The sequence below is a fragment of the Vulpes lagopus genome, chromosome 7 (genome assembly GCF_018345385.1).
Source record: "Vulpes lagopus strain Blue_001 chromosome 7, ASM1834538v1, whole genome shotgun sequence".
In the NCBI taxonomy this organism is placed as follows: domain Eukaryota; kingdom Metazoa; phylum Chordata; class Mammalia; order Carnivora; family Canidae; genus Vulpes; species Vulpes lagopus.
Window position 1 is genome coordinate 55,111,905 of NC_054830.1, and position 18,224 is coordinate 55,130,128.

An 18,224-nucleotide genomic window follows, 5' to 3' on the forward strand; every position below is an offset into this window, starting at 1 on the left:
GAGTGAACACTAAGGATTAAAGGAAAGTGTTTTAAAAAGACTCCAGAGGATGGATGGATGGATGGATGGATGGATGGATGGATGGATAAATAAATAAATAAATAAATAAATAAATAAATAAATAAATAATAAAAGACTCCAGAGGAAGTAACGTTTAGTTAAAAAGGAAAAAGGATCAGATGGGCATCAGACTTACCTACAATTCTTGATTTTGGAAAGCAGTAGATTTGGTGGGGTTGTGGGGAGGGTTGTGTACAGAGATTTGAAAGTATAATCTTACAAATAGCTCAGTTGCTGTTCAAGAGCAAAGACAATGATAACCATGGACCTACAAGCACCTTGAAAGTTTATTATCCACAAAGACTTTCTGAAAGAAAAAAAAATAGTAAAGCAAAGGATAAAGTAGACACAACCTCTGCCCCCCCACCCCTGCAAACACATATGCACACATTGTAGCAAACAAGTAAAATTGTAGTTGGCAAGGAGTAAGATAGGACTTCTAGTATGATGGAGTAAGGAGCTCAATCCTTTCCTCAAAAAACAATAAAATTGGACAAAATTGTCAAAAGCAACCACTGGAAATTGTGCAAAGACATACAAAAAACTTAGAAGTGTTTACTCATAAAAATGTGCTGAACTTCAGGTAAGAACAGTAGGAGTTGGTGTCACTCCTGCCACCCCTGGGCACTTAGAGCAGTGGTTCTGTTAGGGTGTGCAAGTCATGAAAGTCAGTGGCTGTACTGCTTAAATGCAGACTTACTTGATTTGAACTGCAGCTTGAAAAACCCCATGTGCATGGCTAATTATAAGCAACAATAGCAATGTCAGCTGCAAACAAACAGAACAGGCCAGCTGTTCAGCAGGCCTGAGGTTGCAATCCTATGTGGGGCAAGCAACAGGCAAGCAATTAATCAAAATTAACAGGGAGATACAGGAAATGCGATTGTCACAAAGGACCTTGATATGCTCTTCATACATGCTTGGTTACTCCTTGGCACATGCAGAGGAGACATGAGAGGACCAAGTGAAAAGTCAAAGCCAGAGAAACTGAATGCATGCTGCTACCCACACACAGATCCATTGATAAAGATTGAAAACCTGGCTGCCTATAGGTGTGCAACTTCTGACCATTTGTTGGCTGATGACTGATTGATGCAGACACAGTGGTGACCTCAAGGAAGACAGGCTTAAAATAAAAACAATTTAAAAACAAAGAGGGGCACCTAGGTGGCTCAGTCATTTAAGGGGTGGACTCTTGATTTCAGTTCAGTTCATGAACTCAGAGTTGTAAGATCCATGGCGTGGAGCCTACTTAAGATTCTCTTTCTGCCCCTCCCCCGACACTCGTGTGCACACACACTCTCTCTAAAAAACAAAAACAAAATCAGCAAAGATTGCTATCTGCAAGCTTTCTGCTATCTGCAGCTTGCTACAGACCACTGAGGAGACAGTCCACAGATTTTGTGCAAGCAAGTTATTAAATGACAGATACCACCACCCTTAGGGATTAAAAGCAGAATCCAGAGTTGCTGCAATGCATTTTAGATGTCCAGTTTCCAATAAAAAATTAGGAGACGTGCAAAGAAATAGTAAAGCATAAACATTATTCAGGAAAATAAAATAAAGCAGTCAATAGAAACTGTCCAGTGGGTTCAGCTGGTTGACCTCAATGCAGCTGTTATTTAACAAACTAAAGAAAATTATTTTAAAAATATAAAGAAAAAAAAAAAAATAAAAATATAAAGAAAGTATATGAGTCAAGAAATAGATGATCTAATAAAGATATTTTCAAAAAAAAAGCTAAATGAAGACTCTGCAGTTGTAAAGTACAGTAACTGAAATGAAAAATTCATTAGAGGGAAACAACAGGTATAAGGTGACAAAGGAATATGAACCCTAAAGATAGAAATTATCCAGTCTGAGGAATAGAAATAAAAGAATCTTTTATATTAATAGTGCCTCAAGATCTGTGGGACATTGTTAAGTGAACCAACATGGACATAATGGGAGTCTGACAAAGGGGATGGGGAGAGAGGAAGAACAGAAAAAAGAATTGAAGAAATTAAGACCTGCAACATTAATCTACTGATCTAGGGAAGCTCAATGAACCCCACGGAGGGTAAATATAGAGAAATCCACACCTGTACATATTAGAGTCCAACAGCTAAAAGAAAAAGACAATGAGAAAATCTTGGAAACAGCAAGAAAAAAATGACTCATCATGTACAATAAAACAATATGATTAATGGCTTAATGTCCATCAGAACGAACAGAGACACGGTGTAATAATATTTTCAAAGTGCTGAAAAAATTTTTCAGTAAATACCAAGTATTCTATGTCTAGCAAAAATCATTTTCAAAAATTATAGTGAAATAAAAATATTCTCTGATAAAGGTAGAATTTGTTGGTAGTACCTGCTTTCTCGGATATACTAAAGGAGGTCTTTTAAAGCTGAGAATAAATGACACCAGATGATAACTAAGAACTACATTAACAAAATCACTGGAAAAGATAAATATATGATAAATATAAAATACATAAATGCATTTTCCTTCTCTCAACTTTTAAAAGACATGATTGCATAAAACAATAACACTATATTTGGAGATTGTTATATGTCTATATATTATATAGGGCAGCCTGGGTGGCTCAGCGGTTTAGCGCTGCCTTTGGCCCGGGGTATGATCCTGGAGACCTGGGATCGAGTCCCACGTCAGGCCCCCTGCATGGGGCCTGCTTCTCCCTCTGCCTGTGTCTCTGCCTCTTTCTGTGTGTGTCTCATGAATAAATAAAATCTTCACAAAAAAAACATATTATATATATATGTAACATAACAATAACAGTATAAAGGAAGGGAGGAAATGGAACTATATTATAGAACAGTTTCTACATTTTACCCTAATAAAGCTAGTAATAAGCTGTAGTAGATTGTGAAGATGCATATTATAGAAGAATCCTAAGAAATAACTTTTTTTTTAAAGATTTTATTTATTTATTCATGAGAGACACACAGAGAGAGAGGCAGAGACACAGGCAGAGGGAGAAGCAGGCTCCACGCAGGGAGCCCGACGCGGGACTCCATCCGTGGTCTCCAGGATCACACCCTGGACTGAAGGGTGCGCCAAACCGCTGAGCCACCCCGTCTGCCCCCTAAGAAATAACTTTTGAAGGAAAACAATCAATGAGGGAATTAAAATGATGCACTAAAAATATCTGCTCAACACAAAAAGGAGGCAGTAAAGAAACAACAGAGGATCAAAATCAATACTTAATACATTAAACAAAAGACATAAATTAAAACATCAATAATTATATTATGCATAAATGGACAATCAAACAAAGATTGTCAGACTGGATTTTTTTGAAAAAAGATCCAGCCACTTGTTGTTTAAAGTAGACGCATATTGGATGCAAAGGCATAAATAGTTTGAAAGTCAAAGGGGGTGGAGGGCAGCCCAGGTGGCTCAGCGGTTTAGCGCCACCTTCAGCCCAGGGCGTGATCCTGGAGACCCGGGATGGAGTCTCATGTCCGGCTCCCTGAGTGGAGCCTGCTTCTTCCCCTGCCTGTTTCTCTCTTTCTGTATCTCTAATAAATAAATAAAATCAAAAAAAGAAAGAAAGAAAGAAAGAAAGAAAGAAAGAAAGAAAGAAAGAAAGAAAGAAAGAAAGAAAGAAGAAAGTCATAGGGGTGGAAAAAATATGTAGTATGCAAACTGGAAGAGAGCCAGTGTGAGTAAATTAACATAATACAAAGTGGTTTTTGAGACAAGAAATGTTATTAGGAACAAAAAGGGATATTTTATAGTGATTAAAATGGCAGTTCACCAGGAAGATCTAGTTATAAACACAAACATATCTAACAACAGAGCCCCAAAATACAATAAGCAAAAATCAACAGAATTGAAAGGAGAAACAGATGATTCAACCATGAATAGAGACTTTAATACCTCAATCCCAACAACTGATAGAACAACTAGAAGGAAAATAAATAACACAGGAGACCTGAAAAACACTATTACCAGCTCCTGTCATTTATATAACATTCCTCCCAGTGTCAGGAGAATATATATTCATTTCAAGCCTAAAGATGGATCTAGGCCATAAGAGAAATTGTAATAAATTTCATAGGATAGAAACCATACGAAGTATGTTCTCCAGTCACAACAAAATTAAATTCTAAATTTCTAAAAACTACATGGGAATTATAAAATATTTTGTGCTGAATGAAAATAAAAATACAACATACCAAGTTTATGGGATGCAACTAAAGTAGTGTTTAGGTGGAAATTTGTAGCTGTAAATACATGTATAAAAAAAGATCCAAATCAGAAACTTAACTTTACTCTTTAGCAAACTAGAGTCGCAAAGATTAGAATCCAAATAAGCAGAAAGAAGAAATTGTAATACAGTTTAGGATAGAAAAACATGAAATAGAAAAATAGAGAAAATGGACAAACTCCAAAAGTAGTTCTTCAAAAAGACCACCAACATTGGCAAATCTTTAGCTAGACTGCTCAAGAAAGAAAGAGAAAAGATACAAATTAGTAAAATCAGGAATGAAAGAGGAGACATTCTACTGACTTTACAGAAATTAAAAGGATTATAAGAGAATCCCATGAACAACTGTATGTGAACAAACTAGGTGATTTACATGACATGGACAAATTCCTGGAAAGACACAAATTATCAAACCTGTTTTAAGAAAAAGACAATCTGAATAGACTTATAACAGGTAAAGAGATAAAACTAGTCATTTTAAAATTTACCCAAGAAAAGCTCAGGCTTAGATGGCTTCACTGGTTAGTTCTACCAAAATACTGAGAGAATGAATGCCAACATGTCACATTATTTCCAGAAAATAGAAGGAGAGGAGACACCAACTCATTACAGGACCAATATTACACAGGTACCAGTGTTGGACAAAGCTATCACAAGAAAAATACAAAATATGGGAACCCTGGGTGGCGCAGCGGTTTGGCGCCTGCCTTTGGCCCAGGGCGCGATCCTGGGGACCCGGGATCGGATCCTGCGTCGGGCTCCCGGGGCATGGAGCCTGCTTCTCCCTCTGCCTGTGTCTCTGCGTCTCTCTCTCTCTCTCTGTGACTATCATAAATAAATAATAATAAAAAGAAAAATCATAGAAAAATACAAAATATTAGCAAACTAAATTCAGAAACACATAGATAAAAGATCATGTGCCATTACCAAGTGAGAAATATCCCAGGAATGCAAAATCGTATTAACATCCAAATATCAAGTAACGTAATCCACTGTATAAATAAAAGAGAGAACCACAATATATACAGGGAAAAAAGCATTTGACAAAATCCAACATTTATTCATGATAAAAATTCACAACAAACTAAGACTACAAGAAAACTTCCTCAACTGAAAAAGTGTACCCCAAACCTGCAGTTAATATCCAACTTAATGGCCAAATCTCAAGATCAGAAAGAAAACAAGCATGTCTGCTCTTACCACTCCTATTTGACACTGTACTTTATACTCTCAGTTGTTCGACTTTTTTATAGGCTTATACCTCAGTCTTGTTTTATAATCTGTATGGAATCTAAGGCAAATAACAATCGGAACACACAATACATATAACACTTTACAAAATTTGGCCAAGGATGTATACAGAGAAAAATGTGTAGCCTTTCTTATTAAATAAGAATAAAAATGAATGAAGTAGTCAACTCAAGAAGCTAAAAAGGTAAGGATGCTTAGGTGGCTCAGTCAGTTAAGCTTCTGCCTTAGGCTCAGGTCATGACCCTAGGGTCCTGGGGTCGAGCCCTGCATCAGGCTCCCTGCTTCTCCCTCTCCTTCTGACCCTCCTCCTGCCTGCTTGTGTGCTCACTCTCTCTGTCTCAAATAAATAAACAAAAGCTTTTAAAAAGCCAACAATATACACCTTCAAAGCTTATAAACTTCCAAGAGACTTTCTTTTTACTAGAGGTTGGGGTGGGGGTGCTTCACAGAGACCCTAAGTGGACAGCCTCAAGTCACACCTTTTTGGTTGGCGTGAAGTGAGGGAGGTTCTCCTTGGCCATTTGGGCCATATAAAAGCATTCCTAGTCACTTTCAGGAAGGATAGGGACCTGAGGGCTGGAATGCACGCCTCTGACCTGGTTCAGTCCCACAGCCAGTACTCCTTGCCCACCCTGCCCGGGATCCCGGGAGAGCAGATACAGAACTGGTCATCTATTCTGTATCTCCCCACCAGTGACCGGGCAGCCCCAGTTGAGGCGAAGGCCTGGGGCCCCTGACTCGGGGAGGAGAGAGTGCCCACCTGGACCAGGCTGGACTCCTGGCCCTTGTTCTTTAGCACCATGGTGTTCCGCCACTGCAGATACTTCTCCTGGTGGGCCTGGATCTCGTAAGCAAGGGTGGATTTCTGACTTAGGAAGTGCTCAAGACTGAGGGTGTGCTGAGACGGCAAGGCCAACAGTTTTCCTTCTGTGAGATCTTCTTGAGAAATGGGCAGCCCCAACTCTTGGCTCAAGTCTTTGACCATGGCGGAAGATGGCAGCAGGTCTCTCGTGATCACCTCTCTGAGCTTGGTGCTGTGATGGCAGATGCAGTAGATCCTGCAAGGCAGAGGGCCACCCACATGGCCTTACCTATCTCTCAAGATACATAAACCAGCCCCGTTTTACAAGAGAAAATGAAGCTTAGAAGTTGTTTAGCTGGTCCCAGATCACAGAACTCATATGCCAAGCCGAGAGGGCACCTGAACCAGCCCACAAAAGAGAATGCTTCCTTTTCGCTCCCCTCCCAGCCCCCAGAAGGTAAGGACTTCCCACAATCCACTCTGATTACTTTTCTGCTACTGTGGCCTTATTCCATGCCTGTCACCTCCCCACATCCCACCTGGGAGCAGCCCCAACCAGCCAGCCACCAGGGTTGTGGATCTCAGAGCTCCTGCCACACAGAGGGCACCACACACACAGCCTCGGATCTCAGCAAAGCTCAAGGACTGAGCAACCACCCTCCCAGGCCCTGCCCTGAGAGTCCTCCCTGCTCTCCTTTCCCGGGGCCTGGTGTACTATGGGCACTGGTTCATGCTGACACTCTGTAGCCTCATGCCAGGGCCTGTCACTTGCTGCTGCTCACTGTCTCTGATACTTCTGAGGTCCAGCGTTGAGGGGCAGGCCTGGAGACACGGTCTCTGCCTCTTACCAGCTGAGGCCCCTGGCCTGCCCCTGGACTTTTCAGATTGGAATAAAGCCGTGATGAACGCAGCTACATGGGATGCAGCAAGCACTTACTAGCAGTTTTATTGCCCTTCCCTAACACCCCCGACCCCCAACCATCTCCTAGCAGGGCAGAGCAAGGCCCAGCCTCCCCTCACTGACGGCCAAAGCTCTAGACACCCAGATGCTCCAGCACCTCCCCAGCATGAGCTTGCTGAGGCCCACTGGACCGCCCACCCCTCCTGGCTTGCAGCTTCAGCCTGCTGTCGTGGGGTGCCCAACCATAGCCCGCTTGTGCCTGAGGTGACCAGGTGGGGGATAATAGGACTAAGTCCCTTTCCTCCACGTCCCTGGGCTCTCTCCCTTTCTCTCCTCCTGCTTCCACCCTCTCCTTTATTAACACATTCGGTAAGCTGGGAGCCAACTCTCAGCCAGGGCTGTTACTGGCTTTAAAGCGTAAAGAGATGGTGTGCACCTCCTGCCCCAGACTACAGTGAGGAGACTGTCCACCCGAGGAAGGCCTGCCACGGATGCGCTAGGTCAGGCCCTGCTGACTTCTTGAAAGAACCAGCCACTGCCCTTCGCTGTCCCCACAAAGCCCAGTGCGGCTGGCCATGCACGGTCCCAGGGACCCCACTGCACCACGCTCAGTCTCCACTGCCAAACTGGGTGTGTCTCGCCTGGCCCTCCTGCTCCCTACGTGAAAGGAGTAGGCCCTCCCAGGGCACGAGCCACGCTCAGTCCAGCGGGAGAAGCACACGGTTCCCCAGGGTCACCAGCGCTGGAGCAGAGGGAACAGCACAGGTAAAGGCACGCACGCACGCAGTATAAGATTGAGATCTTGGAGGATGCCTTTCTGGAGAGGAGGTTAGGGAAGAAGCAAACAAAGGCAAGCATTCAGGTAGAGAAAACTGTTGCAGTTCCGGTGGATCTGCTTCTGGTCCTCATTACTCACTGCTCAGGCTATTCTAGGCTATTCCTCAAGAACAGCAGATAGCTTTGTGTGACCTGTGTTCCCTTGTTTCCAAAACCCTCTTGGGAGAGCATGTGGACCAGTCCCTGGGAATGACACAGGTTCTGGGCTCCTTGGAACTGTACTCCACTCCAGGCCTGGCTCCTTTGGGCATAAGAATAATAAAAACTGGAGTACCTGGATGGCTCAGTGGGTTAAGTGTCTGCCTTGGGCTCAGGTCATGATCTCAGGGTCCTAGGATCGAGTCCCATGTGGGGCTCCCTGCTCAGCGGGGAGCCTGCTTCTCCCTCTCCCTCTGCCCCTCCTCCCTGCTTGTGCTCTCGCTCTCCTTCCAATAAATAAAACCTTAAAAAATATGAATAGAAACTGCACCTGGAGGGTGCCCCGCCTGGGCCCCTGCCCCAGGGAGGCAGCCCTACCCCCGAGGCCGCCTGGCGCACCTGCTCAGGGCCTGGAAGGCCTTCTGGGAAACGGTGTCGCGGACGTACAGCGCCGAGTGCTTCATGAGCTGTGACAGGGGCCTGAAGAGGTGCACCTGGTACAGGACGGTCTCCAGGTCGGCGTAGAGGCGGTGGCGGAACAGCAGCGCCGAGTTGTAGAGCGCTTTGTATTTGCCCAGTTCGGCTGCGGCTCCGGGGGCCCTGCGAGGAGGCCGCGGGGCGGGGCGGGGCTTCAGCTCTGCCCCACGGCCTCCTGGAAGGCTGTGCAGTTTTGCCCTTTTGGCAGAACTTTTTTCTTTTCCTCTTTTTACTTGTTTAAAAACACACAAACAAAAGGAATGCATTAATAATAAATCATCTGAAAAAAAATAGAACATCTATCTTTCCAAACTGTGGCAGTGAAAATGCTGAAACCTGCCTCAGTTTCCTCTTGTCCTGCCCCTAGCCCCTGCCCCCATCCCCCCTCCCTGCTCACACTTGACTCCCTGGCACTCACAGCCAGGCAGAGGGTCTAAACACACTCCCCCGTGGTGCACACGTTGCTCCTACACCCTGTGCAACCTGAGAAAAGTCAGCTTATGCCCTTGGTGAATCTGTGTTTGGTCACAGGGTTTCCTCTTCTGTGAAGTACCTGTTCAAGCCCTCTGCCCACTCTTCCCTTGGCTTTATTTTCCTATTGATTCAGGGGTGTTTTTACATATTCGGGAGACTAGCTTCACACATTGCAAAACATTTCTCAATTTGTCTTTTCACAATTTTTATGGGATCTTTGGATAAACAAGTTATTCACTCTAACGTAGCCGGATGCAGCATTTCTTTCCTTTGTTCTGTGTACTTCTGTCTTGTTCAAGAAATCTTTATCCTAATCATAGAAAAGCTTTATAATTTTGCTTTTCAAAAACGGATTTTTCTTTTCTGGTGAACTCTGAAAAAGACCAGGTTGACCGCACTGTGTCTGTCCATCAATAAGGCATTCTATTTATGTCAGACGTCACTGTTGGAGGAAATTAGGTACTGGGTGCACGGAACCACTCTATATTATTTTTGCGACTTATTGTGATCTGTAAGTATTCCAAATGGGTTTTAATCCACCTGGAATTGATTTTTGTGAATTGTGTGAAACAGTGAATTAGGGAAGTCTCAGTGAATCAGGAACAGAGTGGAACTTCCTCCAAGTGATAAAAGACATCTACAAAAAACCCACACCTAACATCATATTTGAATGTCTTCCACCAAAGATCAGAAACAAGGCAAGGATGTCACCACTCTTTACATGTATAATAGTACCACAAGTCCTCACTATCACACAAAGGAAATACAGATTGGAAAGGAAGAAACTGAAGATGACACAAGGAAATGGAAAGACATTCCATACTCATGAATTAGAAGAACAAATATTGTTAAAATATCTATGCTACCCAGAGCAATCCACATATTTATTTTTTTTTTTTAATTTTTTATTTTATTTATGATAGTCACAGAGAGAGAGAGAGAGGCAGAGACACAGGCGGAGGGAGAAGCAGGCTCCATGCACCGGGAGCCTGATGTGGGATTCGATCCCGGGTCGTGGATCGTGCCCTGGGCCAAAGGCAGGCGCCAAACCGCTGCGCCACCCAGGGATCCCAATCCACATATTTAATGCAATCCCTATCAAAATACCAATAGCATTTTCCACATAGCTAGAACAAATGATCCTAAAATGTGTGTGGACCCTGAATAGCCAAAGCAATCTTGAAACCAAAAAACAAAACTGGAGGTATCACAACTCCAGGCTTCAAGTTATACTACAAAGCTGTAGTCATCAAAACAGTATGGTACTGGCACAAAAATAGACACAGATCAATGGAACACAATGAAGAGCCCAGAAGTAGGATTACAATGTCAATTACTGCACAACAAAGGAGGCAAGAATATTCAATGGGAATACAGTCGCTTCAACAAATGATGTTGGAAAACTGGACAGCTACCTACAAAAGAACAAAACTGGATCACATTCTTACATAACACACCAACTCAAGTGGGTTAAAGGCCTAAATAAAACCATAAAACAACTCCCAGAAGAAAACATAGGCAATAAGCTCTTTGACATTGGTCTAAGTTTTTTTTTTTTTTTTTTTGTCTCCTCGGGCAATGGCAACAAGCAAAAAACAAACAAATGGAACTACATGGAACTATATCAAACCAAAAAGATTTTGCACTGTGAATTAAACCAACAAAAAGAAAAGGTAATCCACTGAATGGGAGAAGCTACTTGCAAAAAACATATCCAATAAGGGATCAATATCCAAAGTATATAAAGAACTCATATGACCTAATATCAACAAAATAAGCCCAAATAAAAAATGGGCAGAGAAGGTTAATAAAAGACAATGTAGATCTTAATGAAAAGATCTCAACATTCCTGATCATCAGGGAAATGCAAATCACAATCATAATGGTTTACCACCTCACATCTGTCAGATGACTATTATCAGAAACACAAGAAATAACAAGTGTTGGTGATGGAGGATGTGGAGAGAGGGGAAGCCTCGTGGACTGTTGGTGGGAATGCAAACTGGTACAGCCACTGTGGAAAACAGTATGGAGATTTCTCAAATTTTTAAAATATCATCCAGCTATTCCACTCCTGGGTATTCAGCCAAAAGAAAATGAAAACACTAATTCAAAAAAGTATATGCACCACTATGTTCACTGCAGCATTATTTGCAAGAGCCAGGATACAGAAGCATTCTAAGTGTCCATTAAAAGTTGATAAAGATGGATAAAGATGTGTGTGTGTGTGTGTGTAATGGAATATTACTCAGCCATATAAAAGAATAAGATCTTGCCATTGCAGTAACATGAATGAACCTAAAAAGTATTATGCTCAGTGAAATAAGTCAGAGAAAGACAAATACTGTATTATTTCACTTATATGTGAAATCTAAAAACCAGAACAAATGAGCAAACCAAACAAAACATTCCATAGGTACAGAGATCAAAGTGGTAGCTGCTGGGGTTAGGACTGGGGTAGGAATGAGTGAAACAGGTGATGGGGATTAAGAGGTACAAATTTCTAGTTATAAATAAGTCACAAGGATATGATGTGCAACCTAGGGAATAGAGTGATATTATGATAACTTTGTATGGTGACAGATGGTAACTGGATCTACCGTAGTGATCATTTTGCAATGTAGAAAAGTATCAAACCACTGTCCTGTACATCTGGAACTGATATCATATTGTAAGTCAATTAAAAAGAAAAGAAAACATGTTTACACAAAAACCTGTGAACATTGTTGTTCACAGCAGCTTCATTTGTAATATCAAGAACTGGAAAAAACCAAATGCCCCTCAACAGATGGATGGTGAAACTGTGGCACATGCATTCCATGAAATACTATCCAGCAACAAAGAGGAATAAACCATTGATTCATGCAAAAATATGGATGGATCTCTAGCACTTTATGCTGAGTAGGAAGAAAAACAATCTTCTAAAGTCATATACTGTATGATTCCATTAATATGTAAGATTACATACAGATGAAAAATTAAGGAGATGGAAGACAGGATAAAGAGGGTGGCAGTGACTATAAACACAGTGATCTCTGTCGTGGCACACCAGTTCAAGATCTTCATCATACTAGTGGTCACACAAATTTGTATGTGATAAACTGGCACAGAGAACACACACATTGTACTGGTGTTGGTGTCCTGGTTTAGATATCGTACTATAGTAAAGTAAGAGGTAACCACTGTGGGGGAAGAGTATGTGGGATCTCTGTAATATTCTTTAAACTTCCTTTGAATCTATAATTATTCCAAAAGAAAAAGCTGAAAATGTACATAGATCTTTAATCCAGGTGGAATTGATTTTTGTGAATGATTTGAACAGGAAATTATTTTCCCTTTTCTTATGGATAAACAATTATCCCAATACCATTTTTTGGGAAAGGTTCTCCTTTCCTCACTGATTTTTTTTTTTTATCCACTAGAGGTATTTTTCAACTAAGATTTAATTCAGACACCATACAATTCATACATTTAATATGTATAATTCAATCATTTTTAGTCTAGTCACAGATATGTGCAATCATCATCACAATCCATTTTTGAGCTTCCTCATCACCTAAAAAAGAAGCTTGTACCCACTCCCTATCACCCCATACTCTCACCCCTGGCCCACAGCCCTAAATATTGGCTAATCTGTCTCTACAAATTTGCCTATTTTGAACATTTCATATAAATGACTCATACAATAATGCGGTCTTTGTGACTGGCTTCTTTGACTTCGCTTAGTATTTTCAAGGTTCATCCATGTTGTAGCATGAGTCAGTGTTTCATTCCTTTTCATGTCCAAGGAACAGTTCGTTATTGTATTTACATATCACATTTGTTTAGCTATTAGTCAATTAATGGACATTTGGACTGTTTATACCTCATGGGTCTTATAGTACTGTTCTAAATAGTTATATAGTTTTTAGTGTGGACATATGTTCTCATTTATCTTGGGCATTTACCTAGGAGTAGTACTCTTAGGTCATACAGTAACTCTTCAGTCATCTGAGGAACTGCCAGACTGTTTACTACAGTGACTCTACCATCTAATTCATCTACTTCTTACCAGCAGTGAATGATAATTCTAATTTCTCCATGTCCTTGTCAACACTTGCTATTATCTGACATGCTTAATTCTAGCCAAACTAGTGGGTATGAAGAGGTATATTATGTAAATGCACCCTTTTAATGTGTACAATTCAATGGTTTTAGTATATTCATTTCCCACTGATTTTGCAATGTCACATGTCATAGTCACGTGACTGCTTACATGTAGGTCTGTCTTTGGATTTTCTATTATATTCCATATGTCCGTTTGTTTATCTGTGAACCAATAAACTGTCTTAATCACCATAGATTTATAATGAGCCTTGATACCTAGTAGAGCAAGTGCTCCATCTTACATTTCTTATTCAAGAGTGTATCTTGAATTTTTAAATCAGATTTTCAAGTACCATACTTCTTTAAAAGTTGGTATTAGTATTTTTTTGGTATTAGTATTTTTAAATTGGGATTGCCTTGAATCTATATATCCAGTTTGCACATAACTGACACCTCTACAATATTGAGTGTTCCAATCCATGAACATGATAGGTCCTCCTTCACTTATTTAGGTTTTCTTTAATGTGTCAAAGTTTTTTTTAAAAAAATATTTTATTCATTTATTTGAGAGAACACATGTGAGAGGGAGGGGCAGAGGTAGAGGGAAGGGCAGATTCCCTGCTGAGCAGGGAGCCTGACTCGGGGCTCAATCAGGGCTCAATCCCAGAACCTGGGATCATGACCTGGACCAAAGGCAGGCACTTAACCAACTGAGCCACCCAGGCGATCCTGAAAGTTCTATTATATTCATGATGGAGATCTTGTACTCCTTTTTGTTGAATTTATTAATGTGAAATTCATATTTTTATACTTAAAAGTGCTTTTCTTAAAAAATGATTTTTTGTATGTAGATGTTATTCAGAAATTCAATAGATTTTTACATTAATGTTTGTATCCAGAGACCTGATTAAACTATCTCATCTGAAAATATTTTTGATATTACTTTTGGAATTTCTTATACATATTTAAATTTATTGACCTGGTTTAAAACATTTATTTTGATGTCTGCAACATCTATCATTTTCAGCCTTTATTTTTTCTAATATAAGCATTTAAGTCTATAAAGTTTCTTCTTAATAACACTTTAACATCGTCCCACAAATTTACATATTATTCTATTTTCATTACTGTTTAATTCAGTAATGTCTAATTTCTATTACAATTTCTCTTTTGATCCATGGGTTGTTTGGAAGTATTTGCTAATTTCCAAGCATGTGAATTTTTTTTCTGGTTCACAACTTTTTACTTGTAGATTAACTGAACTGGGGTCAGTGAACATATATTATTTCTTCTACTGGGGAAAAAAACCACTCATTGAGATATAATTCACATATCATACCATCTGACTTAGCCAAACTGCAAAATTTGAGGTCACAATCCCCCAAACTGCCCTGACTTCTGGTACCAACTGAAGTCCAAGAAGTTTCTAATACCACCCTCAGGCTCATCGATTTGGTACAAGAACTCACATAATTCATTGAAAGCTGCTACACTTACACTCAGAGCTTATCACAGGGAAAGGATACAGATTAAAATCGGCTAGAGGGAGAGACACATAGGGTATGTGGTCACTATCAGGTGAGGTGGTCCCATCCTAACCTAAGTTAGGTCATCCCCCAACCTAAGCAAAGGCACCCCTAATAGCTATGACAGATATCACTTCCCAGAAGCAAAAGGCAAAGGCCAGACCTTTTAGGCAAGGCCAGATTCTCTTTTTTTTTTTTTTTTTTTTTTTTTTTTAATTTTTTTAAATTTTTATTTATTTATGATAGTCACAGAGAGATAGAGAGAGGCAGAGACACAGGCGGAGGGAGAAGCAGGCTCCATGCACCGGGAGCCCGACGTGGGATTCGATCCCGGGTCTCCAGGATCGCGCCCTGGGCCAAAGGCAGGCGCCAAACCGCTGCGCCACCCAGGGATCCCCTAAGGCCAGATTCTTTACTGCACACCTAATTAATTTCACAGTCCAGTGGTTTTAATATATTAACAATGTTGTGCAATCATAAACACCCAATTCTAGAAAATTTTCATCACACCAAGAAGAATCTGTACCCAGTAACAGTCACTTCCCACTTCTCCTAAAGAACTCATATGACCTAATATCAACAAAATAAGCCCAAATAAAAAATGGGCAGAGAAGGTTAATAAAAGACAATGTAGATCTTAATGAAAAGATCTCAACATTCCTGATCATCAGGGAAATGCAAATCACAATCATAATGGTTTACCACCTCACATCTGTCAGATGACTATTATCAGAAACACAAGAAATAACAAGTGTTGGTGATGGAGGATGTGGAGAGAGGGGAAGCCTCGTGGACTGTTGGTGGGAATGCAAACTGGTACAGCCACTGTGGAAAACAGTATGGAGATTTCTCAAATTTTTAAAATATCATCCAGCTATTCCACTCCTGGGTATTCAGCCAAAAGAAAATGAAAACACTAATTCAAAAAAGTATATGCACCACTATGTTCACTGCAGCATTATTTGCAAGAGCCAGGATACAGAAGCATTCTAAGTGTCCATTAAAAGTTGATAAAGATGGATAAAGATGTGTGTGTGTGTGTGTGTAATGGAATATTACTCAGCCATATAAAAGAATAAGATCTTGCCATTGCAGTAACATGAATGAACCTAAAAAGTATTATGCTCAGTGAAATAAGTCAGAGAAAGACAAATACTGTATTATTTCACTTATATGTGAAATCTAAAAACCAGAACAAATGAGCAAACCAAACAAAACATTCCATAGGTACAGAGATCAAAGTGGTAGCTGCTGGGGTTAGGACTGGGGTAGGAATGAGTGAAACAGGTGATGGGGATTAAGAGGTACAAATTTCTAGTTATAAATAAGTCACAAGGATATGATGTGCAACCTAGGGAATAGAGTGATATTATGATAACTTTGTATGGTGACAGATGGTAACTGGATCTACCGTAGTGATCATTTTGCAATGTAGAAAAGTATCAAACCACTGTCCTGTACATCTGGAACTGATATCATATTGTAAGTCAATTAAAAAGAAAAGAAAACATGTTTACACAAAAACCTGTGAACATTGTTGTTCACAGCAGCTTCATTTGTAATATCAAGAACTGGAAAAAACCAAATGCCCCTCAACAGATGGATGGTGAAACTGTGGCACATGCATTCCATGAAATACTATCCAGCAACAAAGAGGAATAAACCATTGATTCATGCAAAAATATGGATGGATCTCTAGCACTTTATGCTGAGTAGGAAGAAAAACAATCTTCTAAAGTCATATACTGTATGATTCCATTAATATGTAAGATTACATACAGATGAAAAATTAAGGAGATGGAAGACAGGATAAAGAGGGTGGCAGTGACTATAAACACAGTGATCTCTGTCGTGGCACACCAGTTCAAGATCTTCATCATACTAGTGGTCACACAAATTTGTATGTGATAAACTGGCACAGAGAACACACACATTGTACTGGTGTTGGTGTCCTGGTTTAGATATCGTACTATAGTAAAGTAAGAGGTAACCACTGTGGGGGAAGAGTATGTGGGATCTCTGTAATATTCTTTAAACTTCCTTTGAATCTATAATTATTCCAAAAGAAAAAGCTGAAAATGTACATAGATCTTTAATCCAGGTGGAATTGATTTTTGTGAATGATTTGAACAGGAAATTATTTTCCCTTTTCTTATGGATAAACAATTATCCCAATACCATTTTTTGGGAAAGGTTCTCCTTTCCTCACTGATTTTTTTTTTTTATCCACTAGAGGTATTTTTCAACTAAGATTTAATTCAGACACCATACAATTCATACATTTAATATGTATAATTCAATCATTTTTAGTCTAGTCACAGATATGTGCAATCATCATCACAATCCATTTTTGAGCTTCCTCATCACCTAAAAAAGAAGCTTGTACCCACTCCCTATCACCCCATACTCTCACCCCTGGCCCACAGCCCTAAATATTGGCTAATCTGTCTCTACAAATTTGCCTATTTTGAACATTTCATATAAATGACTCATACAATAATGCGGTCTTTGTGACTGGCTTCTTTGACTTCGCTTAGTATTTTCAAGGTTCATCCATGTTGTAGCATGAGTCAGTGTTTCATTCCTTTTCATGTCCAAGGAACAGTTCGTTATTGTATTTACATATCACATTTGTTTAGCTATTAGTCAATTAATGGACATTTGGACTGTTTATACCTCATGGGTCTTATAGTACTGTTCTAAATAGTTATATAGTTTTTAGTGTGGACATATGTTCTCATTTATCTTGGGCATTTACCTAGGAGTAGTACTCTTAGGTCATACAGTAACTCTTCAGTCATCTGAGGAACTGCCAGACTGTTTACTACAGTGACTCTACCATCTAATTCATCTACTTCTTACCAGCAGTGAATGATAATTCTAATTTCTCCATGTCCTTGTCAACACTTGCTATTATCTGACATGCTTAATTCTAGCCAAACTAGTGGGTATGAAGAGGTATATTATGTAAATGCACCCTTTTAATGTGTACAATTCAATGGTTTTAGTATATTCATTTCCCACTGATTTTGCAATGTCACATGTCATAGTCACGTGACTGCTTACATGTAGGTCTGTCTTTGGATTTTCTATTATATTCCATATGTCCGTTTGTTTATCTGTGAACCAATAAACTGTCTTAATCACCATAGATTTATAATGAGCCTTGATACCTAGTAGAGCAAGTGCTCCATCTTACATTTCTTATTCAAGAGTGTATCTTGAATTTTTAAATCAGATTTTCAAGTACCATACTTCTTTAAAAGTTGGTATTAGTATTTTTTTGGTATTAGTATTTTTAAATTGGGATTGCCTTGAATCTATATATCCAGTTTGCACATAACTGACACCTCTACAATATTGAGTGTTCCAATCCATGAACATGATAGGTCCTCCTTCACTTATTTAGGTTTTCTTTAATGTGTCAAAGTTTTTTTTAAAAAAATATTTTAT

At 39.9% G+C, this 18,224-nt stretch overlaps 1 protein-coding gene across 30 annotated transcripts in view; it reads right to left on the bottom strand.

The window, feature by feature from the left end:
* CFAP92 (cilia and flagella associated protein 92 (putative)) overlaps positions 1 to 18,224 on the bottom strand; it is an 82,475-nt gene that overhangs the window by 22,806 nt on the left and 41,445 nt on the right. For 24 of the 30 annotated variants that reach the window (XM_041764355.1, XM_041764349.1, XM_041764356.1 and 21 more), the window contains 2 exons: positions 8,608 to 8,808; positions 6,291 to 6,588 (listed from right to left, as the gene is read on the bottom strand). The exons of 3 other annotated variants lie outside the window; for them this stretch is intronic. In XM_041764355.1, the coding sequence (XP_041620289.1) occupies positions 6,291 to 6,588; positions 8,608 to 8,808 (499 nt within the window). Of the gene's footprint in view, positions 1 to 6,290; positions 6,589 to 8,607; positions 8,918 to 10,370; positions 10,575 to 18,224 lie in introns of those variants that run through there. 3 more of the 30 variants (XM_041764366.1, XR_005989110.1, XM_041764368.1) reach the window with 3 other exon arrangements.